This window comes from Emydura macquarii, unplaced genomic scaffold, assembly GCF_026122565.2.
Source record: "Emydura macquarii macquarii isolate MOO-44397 ecotype Brisbane River unplaced genomic scaffold, CSIRO-AGI_Emac_v2 contig_1253, whole genome shotgun sequence".
Taxonomy (NCBI): domain Eukaryota; kingdom Metazoa; phylum Chordata; order Testudines; family Chelidae; genus Emydura; species Emydura macquarii.
This window is the reverse complement of record NW_027131390.1, coordinates 64,201,729-64,227,855: the sequence shown is the minus strand read 5'-3', so window position 1 is coordinate 64,227,855 and position 26,127 is coordinate 64,201,729. Positions and strand designations below refer to the sequence as shown.

At 41.8% G+C, this 26,127-nt stretch overlaps 2 protein-coding genes across 9 annotated transcripts in view; one reads left to right on the top strand and one right to left on the bottom strand.

Moving 5' to 3' along the window:
* ANKAR (ankyrin and armadillo repeat containing) overlaps positions 1-26,127 on the top strand; it is a 55,433-nt gene that overhangs the window by 19,710 nt on the left and 9,596 nt on the right. For 3 of the 7 annotated variants that reach the window (XM_067549031.1, XM_067549027.1, XM_067549028.1), the window contains exons 18-23: positions 1,909-2,015; positions 3,411-3,533; positions 5,592-5,750; positions 6,472-6,589; positions 11,845-11,954; positions 15,996-16,192. In XM_067549031.1, the coding sequence (XP_067405132.1) occupies positions 1,909-2,015; positions 3,411-3,533; positions 5,592-5,750; positions 6,472-6,589; positions 11,845-11,954; positions 15,996-16,192 (814 nt within the window). Of the gene's footprint in view, positions 1-1,908; positions 2,016-3,410; positions 3,534-5,591; positions 5,751-6,471; positions 6,590-11,844; positions 11,955-15,995; positions 16,193-26,127 lie in introns of those variants that run through there. The other 4 variants (XM_067549032.1, XM_067549030.1, XM_067549033.1 and 1 more) reach the window with 4 other exon arrangements.
* The window catches only part of OSGEPL1 (O-sialoglycoprotein endopeptidase like 1), a 34,482-nt gene continuing 25,435 nt past the window's right edge, over positions 17,081-26,127 (bottom strand). For both annotated transcript variants that reach the window (XM_067549037.1, XM_067549036.1), the window contains exon 10: positions 17,081-18,423. In XM_067549037.1, coding sequence (XP_067405138.1) covers positions 18,127-18,423 — 297 coding nt within the window. In that variant the 3' untranslated portion in view covers positions 17,081-18,126. The remainder of the gene's footprint in view (positions 18,424-26,127) is intronic.

Sequence of the window (26,127 nt, the reverse complement as noted above, 5' to 3'; positions counted from 1 at the left end):
GAGTTCCTATTTTTGTAATTCTTGTCATATCCTGCCTTTTTGTCACTCTTATTTGTTGTACAACATCTAAATATTTAGAATGTAAACTCTTTGGAACTGCAATCTGACTTTTATTTGGAAGTATTGTAAAAATAACAATATTCATTTTATGCCAGTTGATTTCACTATGGTGTAAAAAAGGCCTGAACATTTTTCTTCTTGTTTTCATCCTCAAAATATCAGCAATATCAAGTTTCATCATGCCTGTTTTGGTTGGAAGACTTTGATGACCTAAATATACCGACTAAGTGCTTTCACAGCCCTTAAATGAAGCTGTTGAATCCTTAATAAAATTATATATTCTTCCATAATTAAGTAGGTGTTAGTAAAAAGCAAAAAAAACAAACAAAAACAAAAAAAGTGTCTTAAAAAGTTTGAAAAAAAAATCACTTCCTATTTCAGTTACTCAAGTTTTACTTGTACAATTGTTCTGATATAAAAACCTACTAGTTCTCTAACATCCATAGAATTTTCTGAGTTCCACAAAACCTGAATGTCTAAATAAAAAGCAAATGGGGGAAAAATAGTTTTTCTCCCACAGGAATCCCCTCCCTTTGAGGACTTTTTTTTAAATATATCATAAAGAAGAAAAAAAGGCACAAAACCCCTTTTGTTTTCCTTTGCAGGTTTCCTTTAAAACAACATTTTTTTACAGCGGTGTATTACGTGTCTACCTATTTAATTGTCATGCTGGATGATTGACCTGACAACCATAGAAAACCATGTGATTTCACATTCTAATGCTATTTCTGCGAGAGGCATGAGAAAGTGGATGTGACTAATGGGTGGGATGCCAGAAATGTGAATGTGCATCTACTTCTTGTTTGGAGAGTATCAGCACTCCTTCCCAACTTCAAACCCTGCTGAAGAGGGCATTTTTTGTGGTCATCATGTGTAGCAGGAAGATTAACAAGCTCTCTAAACCTTCTTGTCTAAACTCTTTTTGGTATTTCATAAAAATAAGTTAGTCCACTATTTTCATTCCAAATTCCTTGCTATGATCGCCTTGGAATTTAATGTAAACCAGATCATTTCCTTTCCTCTTAATCTGCATTCTTCCCAAGAATAACATGTTTTTAGAACAGATGTGAGATGAGCCTTCAGGTTGTGCAAAATGTATTTGTCCTCTTAAAATAAGCTTTCTGTCCTGTCCCTTCTTGACATATGATGCTAGATCAGCTGGATAAATCATACCTAAATTGTGAATCTAAAATGCTCAAATGCATTGTACTGTATTACAAGAAAGCAGAAATACCCATTATAGAAGATGTTTATGTTCAATCGCTCAGAGTAAAAGTGACACCTAAGGCAGGTTTTAGCCAAGTCCCTAGAATTTTAAATGTCTCTGCATGTATTTGGAAATCATTACTTAGATTTATTCAGGATTATTATTTAGGGTAGAATGGACCTTCCCTCCTCCGCCCCCACCAAAAAATGGTTCTCCAATTTCTCTCTAACTAAGAAAACCCTAAGGCAGCAAACCTTTGGAATAATTAGTGCATGTTGCAGTCTCCAAGACTGAATGTGTGGAAACAAATTAATGAAAGATAAAACTATTCACCATCAGCTAAGCTTCTCTGAATTTACTCCATGCTCACCTTTCTTCCCTTCATGTATCTCTTTCTAAGAAGCTAGTCAGCAGCAGAAGACAGGGATACCTCCTTTATGTATACACGGACCTTGTACATAAAGTTATAACACCTGGGTTAGATCTAATACTTATTTATTTCACGTGAATAGAGTAATACTATTACTTTTATGTAATATGCCACAATTAGGTATAAACTGGACAAGTTTTGTTTCTGCTTTCGGTTTTTCTCTTGCACAGATGTCTTACATGGGACATATTTGACATGTGGACTCTTACAGGTGTGGCTCATACAAACAATCCAGTCAGTCAGGAAAACATAGTGGAGGAACAGGCCTTACCAATACTGGTTCACCTGCTTAAAAATCATAATTCTCTTCAGATAAAGGTGCGGAATAATGGTGTGTGCGTGTGCGTGTGCATGTGCATAATCTGTGGTTGAAAAATTCAGAATTGAACTTTCTGAGAACACATCTTGGCCATCTTTTTGCAGCTTAGAGGGATGAGAAAACAAAATTAAATAAATAATATCCCTCCTTAACAAGACACTTCAAAAGCCTCTGTGGAGGAGCAATTGCAAAACCGTACCTGTAAAAATACTCTCCCTTATTTTTAAGTGTATGAAGGCAATCATAAGAGTAATTTAAAACTTCAAAGATGTGCTGTAAGGATTCTGTTTTTTCTCTGTGGATTTCTCTTGAGTGAGTTGTTTTTTCTATATGAGTTAATTAGTCATGAATGTTAGACTTCTCTGTGCTAATTCATAATGTCCCTTTTGAGTATCGTTTTTATGCAGGGAATAATATGACAGGCTTGTACATATTTTGATATGCTGGCACATCTTTAGTGTACAGTGAGGCATATGGGACCAAACCTACCTGCTATTATGCTGGTCCTATGAGAACATGTGAATACTTTTCTTCTCTAAGGGTGCAATATGTATAATTATAATATGTCCACAGTTCTGGAGTCCTCATTCCTTAGAATATGACAAAGCTTGAAATGACCAGATTCAGAATGCTTTAAAGCTATTTTTTGAGACATTAAAGCTATGGTGAGGATTGGTAGTAGAACATACAGAATCTGGTCAGATACAGAAGTATGGCCTTGTATGTGAGAGTTACTGTTATCTTAAAAGAATAAGAATTACAATTGGATCATTTTGTCTCTCTAACCCTAAGGTATGGGTATAATTTAAGCTATGTAAATAAACCAATTAATCAGAGACCTTGTAGTGTAATGGACAAAATACCATTTGTCAATAGTATGTAAATTAAAAGGCCAGTGAGTTCTCATTTCAGGGCACAAGCTGATCATGATTTGAGGTCAGGAACACAGGAATTTACATACTAGTTCAGACCAGAGATCAGTCTAGTCTAGTATCCAATCTCTAACAGTGACCAATACTAGATGCTTTGAAGGAAGATGCAATAAACCTTGTAGAGGGCAATGCCTAAATGGGAAGCTTTTTATTAACACTTTTAGTTCAGTGCCTGATTTATGCCATGAAGCATGAAGATTTATATCCTTTGTAAATTCTGTCTAATGTAACTGTGGATGTTTCCATCATCCATATAAATATTGAATCTTTTTTTTTCCCCTTTGAAACCTACTAAGTCTTGGCCTCAATTATACCTTGTTAAAGTGAGTTTTCCTATAAACCTACACACCTACTTAGTTTTCTAATATAAACTAATTTATGACTTATTAAATACATTTTGCAGAGCAAATTCATGGCGTATTTTAAGTACATATCTGCATTTTCTTTAAAATATATATTTAGGTTGAAGTTGCATATTCCTTGGCTTGCATTGTTTTAAGGAACAGTAACTTACAGACTGTGTTACAAGAGGAGGAAGGTTTTGATTATAGCGATGTTCTTGAACTTCTTAGTGCACCTGATAAGGTACTGTATTTAGTAAAGTAGTCATAACAATTTAGGAAAAAGTATTCTATATTATTTTCATTGTGTTACTGTAAGCCAAATGTAGCATACCAAATTTACTATACAGTAGCTCCAGATGTTTACTTGTATGAACTTTACAGGTCAGATACAAAAATCAAGTGTTCCCTTTTAATATAACTATTTTTAAAATACTCTTATGGACTGGTTCTACCTTGTTGAAACCGGTGGGTATAACAGCCACTCTTAATTTAAGATAGCGGTAAGAAACAGTTAAGGTCATTTATAGCAGTCCCCACCCAAAACAAAGGCATATGGAGGAAGGAAGCTGCAGACATACCCTGGACCTATGCGGTGTGTGTCCGTGACAGAATCCTAGAGAGAAGGCTTTTGGGCCTTGTGCTGGCTAAAAGAAGCATGGGCCTGTGAGTAAGGAAACAGTCTCCTGTTATTTGGGTCTTTATGTGTTCAGGGATACAGGAACTTGTACATTCTTTGTAAATAAACAAAACTGCATCAGAAAAATACCCGACTCCATCACAAATTTCTTCTCCTAACTGGAACAACTTACAAGACCCCAAATTGTTGGCTATACCTTGAGTCAAAAGGGATAACAGCATAATTCTTTAATGAGCTCTATAGTTTTACTTAGATTTAGACATACAGTTTTGAAATTAAAAATGTATATGATAGGCTGAAGTACAGTTGCAGCAGAGTTAATGGTGCAAATACTATCACAATTTCAAGACTCAGTATATTGTTCAGAATAGAGGCGCACACTAAATTCATGACCACAAGATCCCTAGTTCAAGAAGAAGATACTGCAAACAGGGTCAAACTTTAAACTCAGAATAAGTGACTTGGTAGTCCTTTACATCATGCACACCTCCTCTGCAAGTGCTAATAATTCCCAAGGACAATTGTGCCTGGTGTGGAAGGATGTTGGAGGGGATCTGCACCCACTCCATGAATAGATGAACAGAGAGCTCATTCCACTGAGCTCTGAACCCTTCCCCCGAAGCTGCTCTTTGTGGATCTTGACTCTTCTTTCCCCCTTCACTGGAGTTATGGATGTCACTTCAGGCATCAGTAAACTTTTTACTGTTGTTAATGCAGCAGGCAGAGGGAGATCAAAAATGGTCCCTAACGTTAACATAGGACAAAAAAAATTATTTTAATTATATTGGTTGGGAGTTAGCATGATTCACTGGGGTTTGTGCATGTTCCTCTTGCCTATATCTCCAGAGAGAGGATTTCTTCAGGCTGAGTCCTGTACTTTGCTCCCAGACTGACACTTCCATTTAAAAGCAGTCAGCTGCAAGATCATTGCTGGGCCCCAGTGCTCCATCCATCCAGTCTTCTCAGCTCTCAGCAATAGAGGCATCCATTCTCAAGTGGATTTGGGAAGGCATAGCACATGCTTAGTACCTTCCCATCAGTATCCTCCAGCTTCTGAGCGTTGAGGTGGTGGGGCTAGACAGCCATATGTGCGCTCCTGCCTGTGTTCTTTCTCACTGTGGGGACAAACAGACCTCTGCAGCTGTAGAGTATAGCTGAATCACACAGCTTTGTGCTATACAACATCTATGTTATGGTGTTATACTGCTGCCCCTCATCATAGTGTCTGAAATACGTCAATGTAAAATCAATAGCAATAGCATGGAGTCTTTGACGTGTTTTCCTTTTTGGGGTAAAAGATCTGCAGGGGTAGAGTTTGTTTTTTAAAAAAATATTAATTTCTTTTTTTGCTCTGTTTGTTTTAGAAGTGATTATTTGTTCTTGATTGGGGTTTTTTTTGTTTTTTGGTTTTTGTTTTTTTTTGAGTAAAGGGAGCTGTCAATGTGTTGAGTGTCATTCTTCTCGTTAACTAGTCTGAGCATTTGTCCTGGAGTATTTATAGGAAAATCAATAAAAACAAAGACAAAATATTAGGATAAGGGTTGGTAACTATTTTAACATATCTAAGAATACAGTATTTTATTCTTTAATTTTTAGATAGTTTGAAAGATTAAGAGCTTGCATGTTTCTGTGTTGGTTTTCATTTTGTTGGGCTTTTTTTAGGATATTTGTTTACGGGCAGGATACGCTTTAGCCCTTTTTGCATACAACAATCCTGTCCAACAGTTCCTGATATTGGAGACCGGCGCAATCACACTGTCTACATTTGAACCTTTTCTGCAATCAGAAATCGAGACCGAGAAAGCAATGGCTGCATTTCAGGTATAGGAATAAGGCTTTTACTCATAACACACAAAACAGGTTATAAATTTTAACCTGGTAATGGGCCTATGCATAATTGTATGGTTATTAGTATAAGTGATAGAACTGATTTGTACACACATGTACACAATATATGGTCTTTTTCAAGAAACTTAAATGGCTGAATATAAACACACATAAAAATTGTTAGGTACATAGCAGATTCTAAAGATCCTAGTCTTCTCTGCAAGTCTCAGGTCATGAACTATTTAAAAAATAGTCAGAACTTGGGAGTGTTTTTCATGGTAGAAAAAAATGTTGGCTACGCACCTGATCCCGTATCTTTACTCAGACTAAAATCAATGGGAGTTCTATCTAACAAGTGCAGGATTTGTCGCTGTGTTTTTAGTTTAGCATAAGAAAAGAATAACTACTGTATCAAGATAATTTTAACAAACTAGCAAGTTTATAGAGCAAGTGAAAAAGTCTGTAACACTTGCAGATTTATGCATTAGCTGCATAAAATTGCTTGTATTGCATTGACATGTCTCTACTAACATTGTGCCTTTTTCTGCAAATAGAAAGGTCCAAAGTGCAAGTGATAGGGTTCAAAGTGCCATGTACACTTATTGTAAATAAGTGCTTTACGTTATTTTTTTTAATTAATAAGTGAAGAAAAAGGATTTAAGAAACCTGTTTAAACAATACATAGCTTTTAAAAACAGTCTTCCTTTGCTTTCAGATTGTTGTTTTAGCCAAAGTTATAGTAGATGTTGACCAAGTTACTTTGTCTGCAAAAGGTGTTACTATCTTAGTTGAACTTCTAAATTCTGAAAAGACAGCTACTCTTGTTCTAACAGGTAAGAATTACAGAAGCTGAGCAAAAACTCATAGCAATATAAAGTTAAGCATTTTCAAAAAGTACTATTGTTTCTCCAGAATGAGATATTGAACAATAGGATAGAGAAACTTGCTGTGTAATATTAGATGGGACTTCCAAAATGCCTGCACAAAGGAGTAAGAGGACATAAGGCATCTCTTGGTCTGCTGCAGTGGCTACCCACATCTTGATTTACAGCATGTGGGAAGGAAGCAGCCTCTGCAGGAAGGAAGGCTGGAATGCAAATGGAGTGGGAGTGGATGGAGGTTTGACTCTGCTGTGTCTCCCTTCCCCCACAATGGTCTGCCTACCATAATTAAACTAGTCTAGAGGGAGAAGTAATCTGCATTAGAAGTAGAGCTTTAGTAGATTATTTTCCCCCTTCTAAAAAGGGGGGACCTAGGGACTGAACTGTGACTTTGAGAAACAATTCAATCCCTGGTCTGCTTTTGGGGCAGCACAGTTTACATGCTGCCCCTTACCGAACTGTAGATTTATAATTTAGTCCTCCATTTTTATTCAATTCTCACTCAGGCAAAATTTTTACAGATGTCAATGAGAGTTTTGCTTTAGTAATGAATGAATAAAAACTGAGTAAGGATTTCAAGATATTGACCAAAGACAATAAAGGAGTTGAATTTAATAAAACACTTATTTTAAATGATTCCTCTTACAAAAGCATATTTCTTGGAAGCAGAAATCCAACATTTTAGATGCTATAGATATAAAAAAGTATTGAGAATGTAACAGTAGAAATAATGACAGAAGACAAAAGATTGTGGGTAGGATAATTTTAGAAGGGGATTCAAGCAGATGATGGAGAAGAGGAATGACGAGGCTGAAGAGAAAAACCTAGACCTGCAGATGGAAGCAGGACCAAAGAACTCTGAGGGGAGAATGCTGGGTGAGGAAAGTGGCCAGTGGAAGCATGTGACTGCAAGAACTGGCAGAGGAAAAGACGGGCTAGTGAAGGAGAAATAGAACTCAGAAACAGGTTTGCGGAGTTGGAAAATGAAGAACAGGCACAGCAGGCGGTTGCAGAAGGTGGGAGAGCAAGGAAGAAGAGAAGAGCAGCTAGTCCTATACAAAGAGTGGATGAGCCAATGGAGATGCCACCAAATAAGAGCCCCAGGAGGATACAGGAACAGTTGCAGAGGTTTGCAAAGGAGAATAGTAGACGAGATGACTTGTAGCCAGAAAGAATGGGATGGGTCGGAGAATCACACTGTTACCAGGAAGAGGCAGGTCTATGTGATTGGGGACTCCCTGCTGAGAAGAACAGACAGGCCTGTAACCAGAGCTGATCCGGAGAACAGAAGGGTGTGCTGTCTGCCGGGTGCTAAGATATGGGATGTGGACCTGAGGCTGAAGAGGATCCTAATGGGAGTGGGGAAGAATCCACTGATTGTCCTTCATGTGGGTACAAATGATACAGATAGATTCTCACTGGAAGACTATTCTCAAAGGAGACTATGCCAGGCTGGGGAAGACTCTTATGGAAATTGAGGCTCAGGTGATCTTCAGTGGGATTCTTCCTGTTCCTAGAGGAGGACAACAAAGGCGTGACAAGATTCTGATGATCAACACATGGCTCAGGCAGTGGTGCTATAAGGAAGGCTTTGGGATGTATGGCCACTGGGAGGCATTCATGGACAGAGGACTGTTCTTTTAGGATGGACTTCACCTGAGTAGGGAGAGAAATGCACTTCTAGGATGGAGGCTGGCACAACTGATTTTAAGAGAGCTTTAAACTAGGGAGCTGGGGCAGATGGTTGGGAGATGCCCAGGTAATCTCTATGCCTGATTTTAGCATTGAGAGGGAGGAAAATGAAGTAAGAAGTGACACAGAAGTGGGGAGCAGAATGGACATTGAGAGGAAGGGTAGCATAGATACCAGTCTAATAGGGAAAATTGGCAATAGAATGACTGTGCCAAATCAGGAAAGGAATGTGAGCGAAGCCAAACAGCAAATATTAAGATGTTTGTATACCAGATATTATATGGATAACATAAACATGGTGGAACTGTAGTCACAATTTGTGTACAAGTATTGAAGGGTATGTGCTGTTTAGGAAAGAGATATAAAGGCAAAGGTGGTAGAGTAGCATTGTATATCAATGATGAGATAGACTGTAAAGAAATTAGAAATGATGGAATTGATAAAACAGTCTTTCTGGGTAAAAAATCACATTGGGGAAGAAAACTACTAGTTTCCCTTGGGATAGTGCTTGGGATGTGCTACAGACCACCAGGATCTGATTTGGACATAGAGAGAGACCTCTTTAAGGCTTTTAATGAAGTAAATACTACTGGGAACTATGTGATTATAGGAGACTTTAACTTCCCAGATATAGACTGGAGGATAAGTGCTAGTAGTAATAACAGGGCCCAGATTTTCCTGGATGTGATTACTGACGGATTCCTTCACCAAATAGTTATTGAACCAACAAGAGGGGATGCCATTTTAGATTTGGTATTGGTGAGTAGTGAGGACCTCATAGAAGAACTGCTTGTAGGGGACAACCTTGGTTCAAGCGACCATGAGCTAATTCAGTTCAAACTAAATGGAAGGATAAACAAAAATAGAGCTGTGACTAGGGTCTTTGACTTCAAAAGGGCTAACTTTAAAAAATTAAGGGAATTATTTGTGGAAATGGACTGGACTGAAGAACTCATGGATCTAAAGGTGGAGGAGGCTTGCAATTACTTCAAGTCTAAGTTGCAGGAACTATCTGAAGCCTGAATCCCAAGGAAGGGAAAAAAATTCATAGGCAAGAGTTGGAGATCAAGCTGGATGCGTAAGCATCTCAAACAGGTGATTAAGAGAAAGCAAAAAGCCTACAAGGAGTGGAAGATGGGAGGGATCAGCAAGGAAAGCTACCTCTTGGAGGTCAGAACATGTAGAGATAAAGTGAGAAAGGCCTGAAGCCAAGTAGAGTTGGACCTTGCAAAGGCAATTAAAACCAATAGTAAAAGGTTCTATAGCCATATAAATAGGAAGAAAACAAAGAAAGAAGAAGGGGATGGGGTAGAGATTAAGGATGATCTAGGCATGGCTGAATATCTAAAAAATACTTTGCCTCCATTTTTAATGAGACTAAATGGTCCTGAGCTTTAGTATAGTGGTAGGTGGCTAATGGGAATGAGGATATGGAGGTAGAAATTACCACATCCGAAGTAGAAGCCAAACTCTAACAATTTAATGGGATTAAATCGGGGCGGAGGCTGGATAATCTTCATCCAAGAATATTAAAGGAACTAGCACATGAAATTGCAAGCCCATTAGCAAGGATTTTTAATGAATCTGTAAACTCAGGGGCTGTACCATGTGACTGGAGAATTGCTAACATAGTTCCTATTTCTAAGAAAGGGAAAAAAAAGTGATGCAGGTTACTACAGGCCTGTTAGTTTGACCTCAGTAGCATGCAAGGTCTTGGAAAAATTTTTTGAAAGAGAAAGTAGTTAAGGACATCAAGGTTAACAGTAATTGGGATAAAATACAACATGACTTTACAAAAGGTAGATCGTGCCAACCTGATCTCCTTTTTTTTGAGAAGATAACGGATTTTTAGACAAAGGGAATGCAGTGGATCTAATTTACCTAGATTTCAGTAAGGCATTTGATACAGTTCCACATGGGGAATTATTAGTTAAATTGGAAAAGATGGGGATTAATATGAAAATTGAAAGGTGGATAAGGAACTGGTTAAAGGGGAGACTACAATGGGTCATACTGAAAGGTGAACTGTCAGGCTAGAGAGAGGTTACTAGTGGAGTTCCTCAGGGATCGGTCTTGGGACCAGTCTTATTTAATCTTTTTATTACTGACCTTGGCACAAAAAGTGGGAACGTGCTAATGAAGTTTGTGGATGACACAAAGTTGGGAGGTATTGCCAATACAGAAAAGGACTGGGATATCATACAGGAAAATCTGGATGATCTTGTAAACTGGAGTAATAGAAATAGGATGAAATTTAATAGTGGAAAGTGCAAGGTCATGCATTTAGGGACTAATAACAAGAATTTCTGCTATAATCTGGGGATGTATCAGTTGGAAGTGAGAGAGGAGGGGAAGGATCTGGGCGTGTATTGGTTGATCACAGGTTGACTATGAACCGCCAATGTGATGTGGCCATCAAAAAAGCAAATGCAGTCCTTGGGTGTATCAGACAAGGTATTTCTAGTAGAGATAGGGAGGTGTTAGTACCGTTATACAAGGCGTTGGTGAGACCTCATCTGGAATACTGTGTGCAGTTCTGGTCCCCCATGTTTAAGAAAGATGAATTGAAACTGGAACAGGTGCAGAGAAGGGCTACTAGGATGATCCACGGAATGGAAAATCTGCCTTATGAGAGGAGACTTAAAGAACTTGGCTTGTTTAGCCTAACTAAAAGAAGGTTGAGGGGAAATATGATTGCTCTCTATAAATACATCAGAGAGATAAATACAAGGGAGGGAGAGGAATTTTTTAATGTGGACACAAGATCTAATGGATACAAACTGGCCATCAGGAAGTTTAGACTTGAAATTAGACGCAGGTTTCTAACCATCAGAGGAGTGAAGTTCTGGAATAGCCTTCCAAGGGGAGCAGTGGGGGCAAAAAACCTAGCTGGCTTCAGAACTGAGCTTGATAAATTTATGGAGGGGATGGTATGATGGGACAGCCTAGTTTGGCAACTGACTGATCTTTGACTGCTGGTGGTAGATATGGCAATGGCCTGTTAAGGGATGTTGGATGGGGTGGGTTCTGAGTTATTACAGAGAATTCTTTCTTGGGTGTCTCGCTGGTGAGTGTTGCCCGCATGCCCAGGGTTTAACTGATCGCCATATTTGGGGTCGGGAAGGAATTTTCCCATAGGGCAGATTGGCAGAGGCTCTGGGGGTTTTTTGCCTTCCTCTGTAGCATAGGGCACGGCTCACTTGCTGGCAGATTCTCTGTACCTTAAAGTCTTTAAACCATGATTTGAGGACTTTAATAACTCAGTCATAGGTTAGATGTTTATTACAGGAGTGGATGGGTGAGGTTGTGACCTGCATTGTGCAGGAGGTCAGACTAGATGATCATATTGGTCCCTTCTGACCTTAGAGTCTGAGTCTATGACTTCACTGATAATATTTAAACACATTTTACAAAACAAAGCATTTCATTAAGATATTTCCAGTCTCCTGAATAGATAAACTGAGAATATGTTTGACATTATATGATGTGTAATCTAGTGTCTAATTAATTTGTAGGGAAGTTATTGGCTAGCCTGGCTCATACAAGAGCAGGTGTTCCAGAAGCAATTACTGAACTAGGAACTATCCAACGTCTTTGTTATCATTTATACTCAGATAAAGAAGAGGTAAAATTTCCCACTTCTCCCCAAAATAAAATGTTCATGTTGTGATTTTAAATTTATTTTTCCTCTCTATTAATTAAATCTGTTTGTTTGCACAATTAGCTGATGAATGTTAATTATTTATATGTACTCATAGAAATATTTTATAAAACCTCTCTAAACAATCAAAAACCGTATTAAAAATAATATAAGACAAAGATCCTGAGCCTGATGAAATCTGACTTCAGTGGGGCCAGGATTTCCCCCAAAGGTTTCAATGTATGTTTGCTAAACACTTAAGTCCTTATTGTGAATGGTAAATTTCTTACCTGATAATTTCCTTTCTATAGTAGTGTCTTTTGAAATGTATGGGAAGTTACAAGCAGTGAACAGAAGTAAGGAGAAATAAGAAAAAAAGAATGAGATAGAGAAGACCCCCTCACCCCCAAATTGATTGCCCAAAATGGCATACTAGACCACTGCCTATAGCATATCCCTGCCACAGAAGGCCTCTGTGGATGACAGAAGGTCCACTTTATAGGGTCTAATAAAGGGGTTAACTTATGACCATGCTGCTGCCCTGCAAATCTCTGGAGTAGAAGCATAAGCTCTTTCTGCCTACTGTGGCAAGGTGGGCCTGTTTTGCCTATTGGGTCTGCGCTCCTTACAGCTATGCCAGTGGTGTGGCTGGGGGGGGGGGGGCGGTCCCACCCTCTACCCCAGGCCCCGACCCAAGGACCCTGCAAGGAGTAGCCTCAAACAGCTTAGTCCAAGGGGCTACTACCTTCCCTGGGTCGCTCTTCTGTAGCCCCCCCTGGCTTGTGGCTCTCCTTCAGGCTCTTTGGGGCCAGTGTCCTCTGGTCTTGGCTGCACAGGCTCCTTCTTACCTCCCGTGGCTGGGTGCTCTCACCACACCCGCTGCGGCAGTACAGCAGCACTGCACTGCGCTCTCAGCTGCCCCCATCTGTCTGACTGGGAGGCTTTCAACTGCTGGGGCAAGTTCCTTGATTGGCCCCAGCTGGCCTGATTGGCCTAATTGTTCTGAAGTGGCCGCAGCTGGCCTGATTGGCCTAATTGGCCTAATTGCCCTGGAGTGGCTGCAGCTGGATCACCCAGGGAACAAAGATTTGCTAAGCCTGGGGCTGATATATATGCCTTCCAGCACCCTCCTACAGCCGTCAGGGCTGGCCCTGTCACACCACACAGTCAACAGAGGTCTTGTAGCATGTACCTTCATGCCTTCTGGACTGGAGCACCTGATGTTTTCCATGCTTCTATGATGCATAGCTTGATCCATGTAGTTAATGATAGCTTGGATACCCTAAAACCTTGGTGCTTTGGATGAAAGGATATGAACAAGGAGCCCTATCATCTTGTTGATTTGGGGCACTTGTTATAGGTCTTTAGTGCTTTTTGAACATCTAAAGTGTGCCATAACTTTTCTGTCAGGTGTTATGGTTTTGGACAGAATGAAGGGAGGAGGATCTCCTATGAGGAATGAAAGGATGAATTCAACTTAGGGAAGAACGATTCTGGTATTCTTAATACCAACTTGTCATTATGGAACACATAGTGCAATTCCTAAATGAATAGAATTGCCAGTTCAAAAACTTATCTGGCAGATGTGATAGTGACCAGAAAACAGGTTTTGATGAATAGGTAGAATAGAGATATTATTGTCAATGGCTCAAAAGGGTATGTGGTTAGGGCTTTTAATGTATATGGGAGGTCCCAGTTCAGAATAAATGGTCTAACCACAAGTTTAGCCAGTCTGATTGCTCTAAGAAATCTGGATTCTTGAGGGTTCTCTGTTAAGGAACCAGAGGATCCAGCAAATAGGAGGCTACTTATTGCTGACACCTAGTGTGGTATGGAGGTGGGCTGAAGCCCTTTGTCTATACCTTCCTGAAGAAAGTCCAGGATAACTGGGATACCAGGATCCTTTGGATTTTTTTATGTTCTTCACATCATGAGGTTAACCAAGTCCATGTGAAGGAGCAGGTCTTTATTGCTGAAATTTGCCTGGAGGAGAAGAGAGTTCCAGTCACTTTGGAAGATAGTTCTTGCACGGCTAATACTTCTCTCTTGGTAGTCAGGCTGTCTGTCAGTTGTAGACAGTCTGGGTGTGGATGGAGAAATGGGCCTTGGTAAAGGATGTTTGGTCTCACTGGTAGCTGTGCAGGTGGTTCCATTTTCAGTTCTGTCAGATCGAGAACCATGATCTCCTAGGACAGTGTGCAACTACCTTTGCTTCTTCCCATCTTATCCTCTGGATCACCTTCCCTAGAAGTGAAAGGGGCAGAATTGCATAAAACAAGGGCCATATATGCAAAAAAGCAACTGACTTCCAAGATTTGAGGTCTGTTTCCCTGGTGAAGTACTAGAGTTCATTGCCTCCTTATGACTGGTGAATAGGTTGACTGCTGGAAGGCTGAATTTCTGCAAAATCAGAGTGATTCAGGCACCATTCTGAGTTGTTAACTGTGCGTCTGCTGAGCAAGTCTGCCTTCAGGTTCAGCTTTCTTTTTATGTATATTGCCCTTATGGAAGAGAGAGTCCTCTCTGCCCATTCCATTATGTCCATCACTTCTGTGCATAGTTACACTCCTTGTTCCCCCTTGGTTGTTGATACATGCCACATGGGTTGTGTTGCCAAGATCATTTTTCCCCTTTAAGTAGTTCTCTAACCTCTGTAGGGCTAGCTTGATGGCTCTAAGTTCCAATAGACTGATGCTCTGGTTCCTTTCCCTGGAGTTCCAGGCACCTTGTGCTGTCCTGTGCCCAGATGTGCTCTCCATCCCATCAGAATGGCCTCAGTTGTGAGTAGCTGTGGGTCTAGAAGGAATATGGAAAGACCCCTGTGGAGGTTCTGTGGGATTGCCCACCACCTTAGAGAGTTCAGCACGTGGTTGGGAACCAGTACCCTGATCTTGTATGCATTGTAGTGAATTGTTCCATACTTAAGGAGAAACACGTAGAGGCACCTCCATATGGGACCTTAACCATGGGGTGATACCTCCTATATGAAACCAGGAGACCCTGTAGCTGTAGACAGTGAGCTAACTGTATGGCTGCAAGTCAGTTATTACCTATTGGTTTTAAAGTTATTTTTAATAATACAGAACTGTAAATATAGATGGAGTATTATTAAGAATTAGCCAAAATATTATAACTAATAGTAATTTAAATTTTTTATTATTCTAAACTGCCTAATCCGGCACATTTATCAACATGGATTAAAGCCAAATACTTTTGTTCATCTTTCCATGGCTATTCATCTTTTTCAAAGTGTGCTTCATTATAAGAAGCTTGATCTTGATCTCATTAAAGTCAATAATAAAATTCCCTGTGATGCAGGATTAGGCCTGAGGTGTGCAGCAGGCCCAACTGCAGACCCAAATTTATCTTCATCTTACTGGTGTTTTTTCCGTGTTATTTTAAATTATTGACTATTATGATCCTCATTTGGGGGTTTTGTCAGATAGGGTGAGAGTTGTGCAGGCCTGCCGACAAGTGGGGAAAGGGAGCAATTGCCCAGGGGCCCAACGATTTAAAAGGGCCCGGGGAGATGAGAGGATAGATATGTATCCTCCTCTTCTCCACACCCGCCCCTTCCCACAGTGGCCCTTGGTGCTCTCTGCTCCTCCGCTGAACCAAGCTTATTTATTATGCGTCATGCAGGCTCCCAGCAGGTGAGGAGGTAGTATCTGCTACTCAGCTTCCCAGATTCATCAGTAATCTCCCAGGGGAGTCCAAGGGATCCAGGAAGCTGAGTAGCAGATATCACTTCCTCAACCACCCAGGAACCTGCATGGCACATAATAAATAAGTAAAAACTTATGGCGGAATCCCACTCGGACCTCAGCCATCCCTTTCTGAGAGGGGCCATTGACTGTTCTGCCCTCAGAACTGGAATTACTGTCAGTGGGCCTGGAGGTGTGTGCATGCCTCCCTGCTCTGTTTTGATAATGTGGCTGCTTTATTTAATGTGAAGAATACATACTGAAATTAGAACGATAATCAGACTTAAACCATTATCAGGGACAGCGTTTCTCTTTCTTCTAGGTTCGTATAGCCTCAGCTGGTGCTCTTGGCTATTTAACATATAACCGCACTGCTTATCGCCATCTATTAGTGGAATGCAGGAACAAACCCAAGCAGTTCACACGTCTAATGAATAATCTCAGCAGGGATGCAAAAATAAACCAGGACTTTGTAAAAGAATTCCAAAGGCAAAGACAAGTGGGACTGCCTTCTTTAAGGTATTATATGCTGTACATTTATATGGGTGTATTTTTACTGAAGTTAAAAAATGAACTAGAAATAATTATATGGTTTTATATTTAAGGATAAGTTTTCCAGCAATGGAAGCAGAGGTTTGCATGTGCATACAACCAAGGCACTGGTGCATGCAAAAAGATATTTGCTTATGCAAGTATCTTTTGTGGGTACAGTTAGCCAACTTGCTTTTCCAAAAGTGGGTACATGCATGTGTGAAAGTTGGCCTCAACTTTATGAAAATGTGTCCTTTCTTGTGCACAAATATTTCCTTACTCCTCATCAAGCCTAATTTCATATTCTGTGAATATATTTCATATATATACACTCTTACCTCTGCTTTAGAGGATGGTTTCTTTTTCTCATGCCATTAGAAAATCTAGGTGATATACTAGGACCCAGTAACATCAGTCTCAACCTATTAGTGTAACGTTATTATTTGCAAATATCTGAAGCAAACTAGTCAATTGGACAAAATATGAAGTAATAAGCTTGGTCTAGTTCTGGCAAAACCCTATGCACTAGCACCAACCAGTATACTATGCACTGCAGGGGGAGCATATAGCAGAAGTTTTACATTCCTAACATGCTTCCCCAAAAACCAACAGTCATGTGATAGTAATGGTGGTGATTTGCTCTGGAGCATGATTTTACATATTTTTTTTAACATATACATCTGACCCGGCACTGGCCCCCTTCACTTTCCACTCATTGGTTTATCTTATGACAGGATTCATTCCTGACCAAAATGGATGTATGTTAATGTTGCTTTTTTAGCATATATATTGGTTTGTATTCATTTTGGGGCCATTTCTACATGGAGGCAAAATGTAGCCCCTTTTCAAAAAACTATATCAGATTTACATGCTCTGTTTAATAGTTACATTTATACAAATCCATTCAATACTCAGAGCTAATACAAAAATTAATAGTAGAATTTAATAAATTATGGGCATCTCCAAACCCACATAAAGATACTTTTATAATTAAAAAAGACAGTCCATATTGAAATGAAAACTTAAAAATATAAGTTATTTAGGAATCAAATGAATTTAGTGTATTGTTGGTACTACAGAAGCATATAAAGACTCAATCAAAGGTAAGGTCCCCATTGTGTTGGGCTCTGTATGACTAACAAAAAGATGATCCCTGTTCCAAAAAGCTCACAATCAAGGTTTATGACAAGACAGGATAGGCAGAAGAAACAAATGAATGGGCAGGAAGAGAGTGGGAGGACAAGGTATTAATAAAATTAGCACATTTTGCATAGAAGGCAATGGGTTTAGTCTGCCATCTGCCTAGCCATAACCAGCTGGTAGTGCTTTTTTAAGCTTTTTGTGATTGAGGTAGTTAGACAAGGACAGGGTGGTGGCTCTACAGATTATGACAGGGTTTTTTTCCCCACACATAAAGGGGAATAGAAGAAAGTGTACAGGTGGTTGTGGGAGAAGAGGACAATGGGCGATGTTTGATAATTCAGATTAAACGGTATAGTTAAAGATAATTTTGGCTCTGTAATAATCCACCACCAGAACATGTGAAGAGTTAGACCTCTCCCAACCATAGCCCTTTGGGAACAGTGCAGGAAGGATGACTGTTGCTAGGACAGAACTCCCTCATAGACCCAGTAAACCAGAATTGACAGCAGCTGCTAGCCTGCATGCTTCCATCCTCCAGTTATCAGGGTGGAATCTCTTTCTCTACTCTTCAACATGGGGTTGCAATGGGAAACTATCTCTACCCTCTTATGCCAACTCTGTGGATGTGAGATGAGTTGTGGCAAAGAGAGAGATTCTACAACTTCTTTCCCTCAATGATAAAAATGAGGAGAGAGAGAATGTTTTAACAAATGCTGCTGTAAGCAGGATTCAAACTTGAGTGTAGATACACTAACTTTCAGCACCACAATGCTACCTAGTTATTCTGCCCCTCTACAAGATGTGTTTACACAGAGTAACAGGAAGTTCTTCTTCGAGTGTTTGCTCGTGTCCATTCCAGTGTAGGTGTGTGTGCGCCATATGCACCATCGCTGGAAGCTTTTTCCTAGTGGTATGTGCTGGGTTGGCTCTGTTGCCCTCGGGAGTGGCATCCTCATGGCGTGGGATATAGGCAGCTGCTGCCCTGCCACCTCCTCGATTCCTTCTTTCTGTTGGTAAAAGTCGCTGGAAAGCTGTTCTTCTCTTGCTCTGCAAGTGATACGCCTCACTGGTTGTGCCTATAATTAAATGCATCTAGTTAGTTGATAGAGTGTAAATAGTTAAATACATTGAGCTTAGATTAGTTTAAGTAGTTAGGATACATGCCCTGCAAGACTAGCCTGCCTAGTATGCCTCAATGCCAGGGCTTCAAATAGTGTGCAACTTGCCTGAAGAAAATACTGGTGAGCAACCTGCACAACAGCAGTCTGAAGTACCTGGGAGAAGGACACGTCCTGGCGAAGTGCCAGATTCATAAGAACTTCAGGCCCGGGACCAAAAAAGACAGGGTCAGTAGACTAAGATTCCTCTTAATGGAGGTCACACTTCACCCTGCATCGGAGCGACAACCAGACTCAACACCGAGCACCTCCTGGGTTAGGAGCGCCCCGACCTCAATCAGAGAACCACAAAGAAGTCAGGTATCCCTGGTACCTAAAACCACTTGGCACCATGACACTTTCCCGGTGGCCAGAAAATCGGCACCATCAGCGTGGCACCATTCCCCATCACCAGTGCCGAAGAAGTCGAAGAAATCTGACCAGGATTGCTACCAAACAGGAAAGAACCTGGAGAGGAGTAAGATCTGTAATGGACCACTCTGAGACGGCTGTCAGCCAGCCAGCACCATTGACTCCGGCCCCGGAGGGAGAACCGTTGAGTCTGGTGCGCATGGACTCCCCACTGAAGGTGAGCCATGAAGGAGATTTGATCCTGGCAACACCACCAACGCCAGTGGCATATGATGCAATGAGGAGTCTCTTGACCCTCCCAGGACCTCCATCTCCTTCAAGTCACAGCCCACAAGGGACAGCTCTGTTGCAAGAGCCCACCTCATGAAGACTGGCTCTGGCCTTGGGCAAGTTGGCAATGATGATGAGGCACCGACCCCCATCTTGCCTGATCTCGCAAGCCTCGACAGCAAATGACAGTACAACGCAGGTCATGATCCTGGCACCGTCTGGAGTCCCAGTACCGTTCATGGTCATGACAATGCTCTGGGTCATGGCACCACTCTCCATCGCAACACCGCTCACCATTGCGACATTGCTCATCGTCTCTATACCGCTCAGCATCGCAGCACTAATACACTGCACCAAAGGGTATGGCGCCTCCCTGGTCACCCAGAAATGACTCCTCTGGCTCAGTATCTCAGGTGGAATAGTATGAGTCATGATGAAGTGCGGATTAAGCAGACCAGAGATGCGCGGTGACATCTCAGGGGCCTGTCCCATAGGCATGGCTCCCCACCCAGTGGCAGATGCCTCCTCAGTAGCCAATGCGGGCACTGTGGACAGCCCAGGTCTTTCAAGGCTCCCACACAGGTCGCTCACATTCAGTTCCCTCTGAGGTGAGAGCGCCTCCTCCTCCCACTTTGGAGAGGGGCTCAGTGCCAGGGGCAGAGGTGACGGAGGTCTGTGGTACTCCTGCAGGTGACCCGCCACCACTGGAGGAGGTCCAGGACCCTGGGACAGTCCTAGCCACCTTGTCGTCTTCCCTGGACGAAACCATTGCTGGTATGTTCATAGCTCCAATGCAGGAGGATTATAAAGCCCACCAAGAGCTCTTAAAAAGAATGTCCCAAAACCTTGGCCTGAAGGTGGAGAAGATTGATTACTCTGCCCCAGCCTTGGTGGACATATTGACATCCCTGGATCAACAAGGGTGGCCTTGACTCTCAACGAGGCCATCTTGAAGCTAATAAAGGCCTTGTGGCAAATTCCCACATCTCTTCAGCCCGTGGCGAAGCAGGTCGAGAGGAAGTACTTTGTACCTCTGAAAGGATATAAGTATTTGTATACACCCCCTCCCTCAGGATTCCTGGTCATGGTCACAGCCAATAACTGAAAGAGGCAAGGGCAGCAGGGTCCATCTTCAAAGGCTAAGGAAGCCAGGAAACTGGACCTGCTAGGAAGGAAGATGTATTCCACTGGGGGCCTCCAGTTGAGGATATCAAACCACCAGGCCCTCTTAAGTCACTACAACTTTAATTCCTGGACAGCCATGTCTAAGTTTAAAAAACTCCTACCATCAGAGTCCAGGACGGAGTTTGCGGCGTTAGTGGAGAAAGGCAGGGCTACCAAGGCATCCCTCCAGGCCACCTTGGATACTGTGGATGCAGCAGCCCATGACATGGCCACAGCAGTGATGAAGAGGTACAGCTCCTGGCTCCAGTTGTTCTTTGTAGGGTAGGCCTGAACAGCTGACAGTGAAGGACCTGCCATTCAAGGATAACTCCCTCTTCTTTGACCAGATGGATGCACAACTTCATAGTCTGAAGGCCTTTAATGCCACCCTAAAATCTCTGGGCCTCCACATGCTGGCCCCATCACAAAGGCACTTTAAAACCCAGTCTTTGGGCTGTTTCCAACTGCCACAGGTGGCGAAACAAAGGCTTTAGGAGGAAGCACTCTCATCACTCCTTGTTGTCCCCCGTGGCTACAGCCATGAGGCAACCTTTGGGCCCTAGGCAGAATTTTTGAAGGTGAGATCAGGGAGTGACCCACAAGTCCAGAAACTTGATTTTACCCCTATCTTTGGAAACCATTTATCTCACTATTGCCGGGCATAGGTCAACATCACCTCAAATCGCTGGGTGCTCCACACGGTAGAAGTGGGATACACCCTTCAATTCTCATCTACCCCACCTTTCCTCCCTGTCCCTCTTCAGGGACCCTTCTCACAAGAAACTTCTAACCCAAGAGATGCAGTCCCTCCTCAATCATCCCTTCCATAGATCCAGAGGACTTTCACATAGTGATATTCTGGGGCCACAGGAAGTACAGTACCTCCAATTCATCATAGGTCACAACCATTATCAGTTCACAGTGCAACCCTTCAGCCTGTCAGCAGTGCCAAGAGTCTTTACAAAGTGCCGGGCAGAGGTGGCAGCTTCTCTCAGGAAAGGAGTGCAAGTTTACTCATACCTGGATAATTGGCTGATCAGGGGTCACTCCAGGGAACTGGTAGAAAGACACATAAGATTCGTTCAGTCCACTTTCTCGAACCTAGGGCTCCTGATAAACCAGCAGAAGTCAACATTCTTGCCAGTGCAGAGGATAGAATTTATTGGGGTGGTCTTGACTCAACCCGGGCCAGAGCCTACCTCCCAGAGAGTCATTTCAGAGCCATCGAAGCCCTCATTAATGGTCTAAGATCCTTTCCCATCACCAGAGCAAGAAACTGCTTGAAGCTTCTGGGTCATATGGGCTCTTTTACCAACATGGTGTAGCATGCTCATCTCAGACTCAGACCCCTCTAAGCATGGCTGGCATCAGTATAGACACCAGGTGTCACCCTTTAGAGAAGATGGTCACAATCCCACCAGCGGTGACCCTTGCTCTGCAATGGTGGCTCAACCAGGATACAGTGTATGGGGGTGTCCCCTTTTCAAGACCAGTTCTGTTCACTGATGTTACTGGTCATTGATGCCTCAGATATGTAATGGGGAGCCCACCTGAGGCCTCTCAGGACTCAGGGCCTAATGGCTTCAGATGAACTGACCTTTCACATCAATATCAGAGAGCTGGGAGCATGCCAGGTGTTTCATTCCTATTTGTGGGGCAAATGCATTTCTGTATGCACAGACAATACTATGGCAATGTTCCAAATAAACAAACAAAGTAGCGCTCACTCTTCCCCCTTATGTTGGGAAGCTGTGAGTCTGTGGGTTTACTGCATAGCCCAGTCCATTCACTTGAGGTGTTTTACCTGCCAGACTCGCAGAACAAACTGGCAGACCATTTGAACAGATCCTTTGTTAATCATCACGAATGGTCTATTTGCCTGGACATCCGGAATGTCATTTTCCAGCAGTGAGGATTTCCCCAATTAGACTTGTTTGCAATCAAGCTCAACAGAAAATGTCCTGAGTTCTGCTCAGTCTGGGATCCCTCTCAGATGCTTTTCTACTTCCTTGGGGAGGGAGTCTGTTTTATGCCTTCCCTCCCATGGCCCTGATCCACAGGGTGTTGCTCAAGATCAGGAGGGACAAAGTGAGGGTGATCCTTATAGCCCCGGTATGGCCGCAACAGCATTGGTTCTTGACTCTCCTGCACCTGTCAGAGGACAAACCTATCAGCCTACTGATGCTCCCGGACCTGATCTTGCAGGAACACAGCTGCCTGCCTCATCCGATCCTCATGTCACTGCATCTGACGGTGTGGAAGCTTCATAGCTGAGTGAGGAGTGGTGCTGTTCAGCTCTTGTGCAGATGGTTCTTATGAGTAGCAGGAAGCAGTCAACCAGATTGGCGTATCTGATGAAATGGAAGAGGTTCTCATTGTGAGCATCAAGGAAAGAGGTCCTGCCAAATGAGACACTCCTGCCTCTTATACTGGAATATTTGCTCTACTTGAAGAAGGAAGGCCTTATGGTATTGTCCATACAGGTTCACTGGGCTACGGTCTCGGCTTTCCATCCACCAGTAAATGCCTGGACAATGTTTGCTAACCCAACTTGCTCCCATTTTCTGAAGGGGCTAGAGCGTTTATACCCCCAGGTATGTCAACGCCTGCCTCCCTGGGACCTCAGCCTGGTGCTATCAAGGCTCATGGGGCCCCCGTTCAAACCTATGGTGATACAGTCCTTACTCCATCTCTCTTGGAAAGGAGTCTTCTTTAGTTGCCATTACTTCAGCAGAGAGGGTTTCAGAGTTCAGGGTCCTTACCTCCAAACATCGTATACTGTCTTCTTTAAGGACAAGGTGTGACTTCGACCACATCTGTCCTTCCTTTCTAAGGTGGTCTCTCACTTTCTGAGTAGCCAGGACATTTTTCTCCCAGTTTTTTACCCAAAGCAATACGCTGCCAGGGAGGAACAAAGGCTTCACTCTCTGGATGTTAGGTTTGCCTTGGCTTTCTACATAGAGAGGACCAAACCAATTTGAAAGACCACTCAACTCTTTGTGCCAATTGCAGAAAGAATGAAAGGGGATCCAGCCTTGGCTCAGAGACTCTCCTCGTGGATTACATCATGATAAGCACGTACTATTATCTGGCAAAGATTTTGCTTCCTCACCTAACAGTGCATTCCATGAGGCCACAAGCTTTGTCAGCAGACTTTATGGCACAGGTGTCCCGGTTCTGGACATCTGCAAGGCAGCGACCAGGTCATCCATGCACATGTTCACTACACCCTATGCCATCACACAACAGACAAGGAGTGATGCTGTCTTCAGACAAGCAGTCCTACAGTCCATATCAACGCTGGAACTCCAATCCCACCTCCTAACTCACAGTTTGAGAATCACCTACATTGAAATGGATATAAGCAAGCACTTGAATAAAAAACTGTTACTAACCTTTCCATAACTATTGTTCTTTGAGATGTGTTGCTCATGTCCATTCCAAAACCCGTCCATCTGCCCCTCTGTCGGAGTAGCCAGCAAGAAGGAACTGTGGGGGTGAGGTGTAGCAGCTGCCTATATACTGCGCCATGAGGGTTCCACTCCAGGGGGCACCAGAGCCAACCCGGCACATACCGCTATGAAAAAGCTTCTGGTGACAGTGCACATGGTGCACACACACCTATATTGTAATGGACATGAGCAGCACATCTCGAAGAACAAGAGTTACTGAAAGGTTAGTAACCATTTTTTATGGCCAGGCCCTCATATGTCAGAAGATATATGCTAGCCAGTCATGTTCGCAGTTACAGTAAGTTCAGGGATTGCTGCTGAAATAGAACTTCTGTGACTGTATTCACTACTAATGTTACAAAAATAATTTACTTTTGCTGTATTTAAATTACTATAAATTATAGCTAGTTATAGAAATAAAAATTAGCAATCCAGTTCTCATGGAAGGTATGGTATGGGACTGTACATCAGTTTATTCTGGTGAGTAAACTCAGGACATAATAGAAATAAGAATAAAGAAAACGTATCTGACAAGCTATATCCATGTTTACAAAGCATTTTAGATACAACCTTTTTATAGTCTTGCATGAATGATTAGGAAGTATAATATTCTAACTACATTCAGACTAATAAAGAGAGAATGCTAAAGGAAACAGAATCAGTAGTAGAGTTTGGAATGCTGATAAATATATTGTCTCTTCTGTGCAGTATGCTTCCTTTCAATTCTGTCATTGATTATATTTCTTTTAGAATTGTTTCCCAGAATTTATGTATGTCAGAATTCCCAGAACATACAGTAATAATCTCCCATGGAATTTTTACATTTCTAACAGCTGTTACACTTTCATATTTAAACCTAAACTGTGATTTGCCTGATGTTAAAATAATCTATGTAACTATTCATTTCTTACCATTTCATTTTGTATTTTGAGTGATATTTTAAAGCTAAAAGGAACATGAGTGCTGTGCTTACATTTATGTCTCAATAGTAAACAAAACAAAAACATACTTCCAGACTGGAATCAGAAAGTAACATCCATTGTTCCATTGACACAAATAGAAAATGGATTGAATGAGACTCTAACATTAGATTTATAAGACAACATTTAGGGAAACAATTTGTAGATGACTTCAACTAAGATTCTGATAGGATCCCCTCCTTTCCTTTAAACTAACATGTAACTAATATAAATTAAATACATTATTACCACACAAAACCCTTCTATTTGGTAGTGGCACGGTTTCAGACATAGATCAGTAGTATGAAATTCAAGAATTTTAAATTAAAAATCCCAAGAAATGTTTAAGATTAAATTTACAAGAAACCCCAAATTTTGAAAGACTTGAAATTCAAAGTTAAGGTAGTCAAACTAGCTAACTGTTCTGTAAGTAGTGTCAAATTTGTATAGTTTCTCATACTAAATGTGAAGATTTGTCATCACGCTAACTTTTGCTCTTTTAATGTAAATACGTTAATATAATGATCTGTATCTAAAGAGACTTAGATTAATAGCTGCCAAACAGAGTCCTGATGCTCTGAGTGCCTTCAGTACTTTAAAGGATTAGGACCTTAATAAAAAGTAAGGAAAAATTGCCTTTAGCATTCTATTTGTCTAATGAATTTGTAAAATTATTTTGTGTGTATTGTGTATGACACTTAAGAAGATGGTAAACTGGCACAACCACTGTGAGCTGTAAAATCTGGCCTGAGAAATGGGCAGTGTGTAGTTGCACTGCTCCAGGAGCAAAGCAAGAACAAAGACTCAGATCCCCAAAGGGACTTAGGCAGCTAAACCTGAGATTTAGGTGGCACTGCGATCCACAAAATCCCAGTTCAGCTGCTGCCTAACTCCATAGGTGCCTAAACTCACTCAGTGCCTAAATTTTGGTTGTAAAAGTTTCCTGGCACCTAAGAGTCTGCCTTTGGGTACATGCACTGCTGCTTCAGGCAGGCACTCAGGCATCTATCTCACATCTAAGCCATAGTGCAATCATCAAAGCAGGTGAAGACAGGTATTGCTCAGCTTATCTTGCCTGTGGGGCTCAATCTAATAGGCCTTGCTCTGAACATTCCACACAAAATAGTCAGGTCGGGAGAAGGCTTCCCTTATGACCTTTAGACCAGTGGTTGGGAAACTCACCTAGATGTGGGCGACCCCAGTTTAATTCCCCCCTCTGCTTGTTGAGGGAGACCCACCTCAGAATACCCATCTCCTCAATCTCCTGTTGTAGAATTAAATATTAATTGAGCCAAAGAGAGAGTGAATGACACTCTAGTGCAGTGGTTTGGGCACTTACCTGAGAGGGGGAATCTCCTATTCAAATACCTCCTCATCAGGCAGAGAGGGAAAATTGAATCAGGATC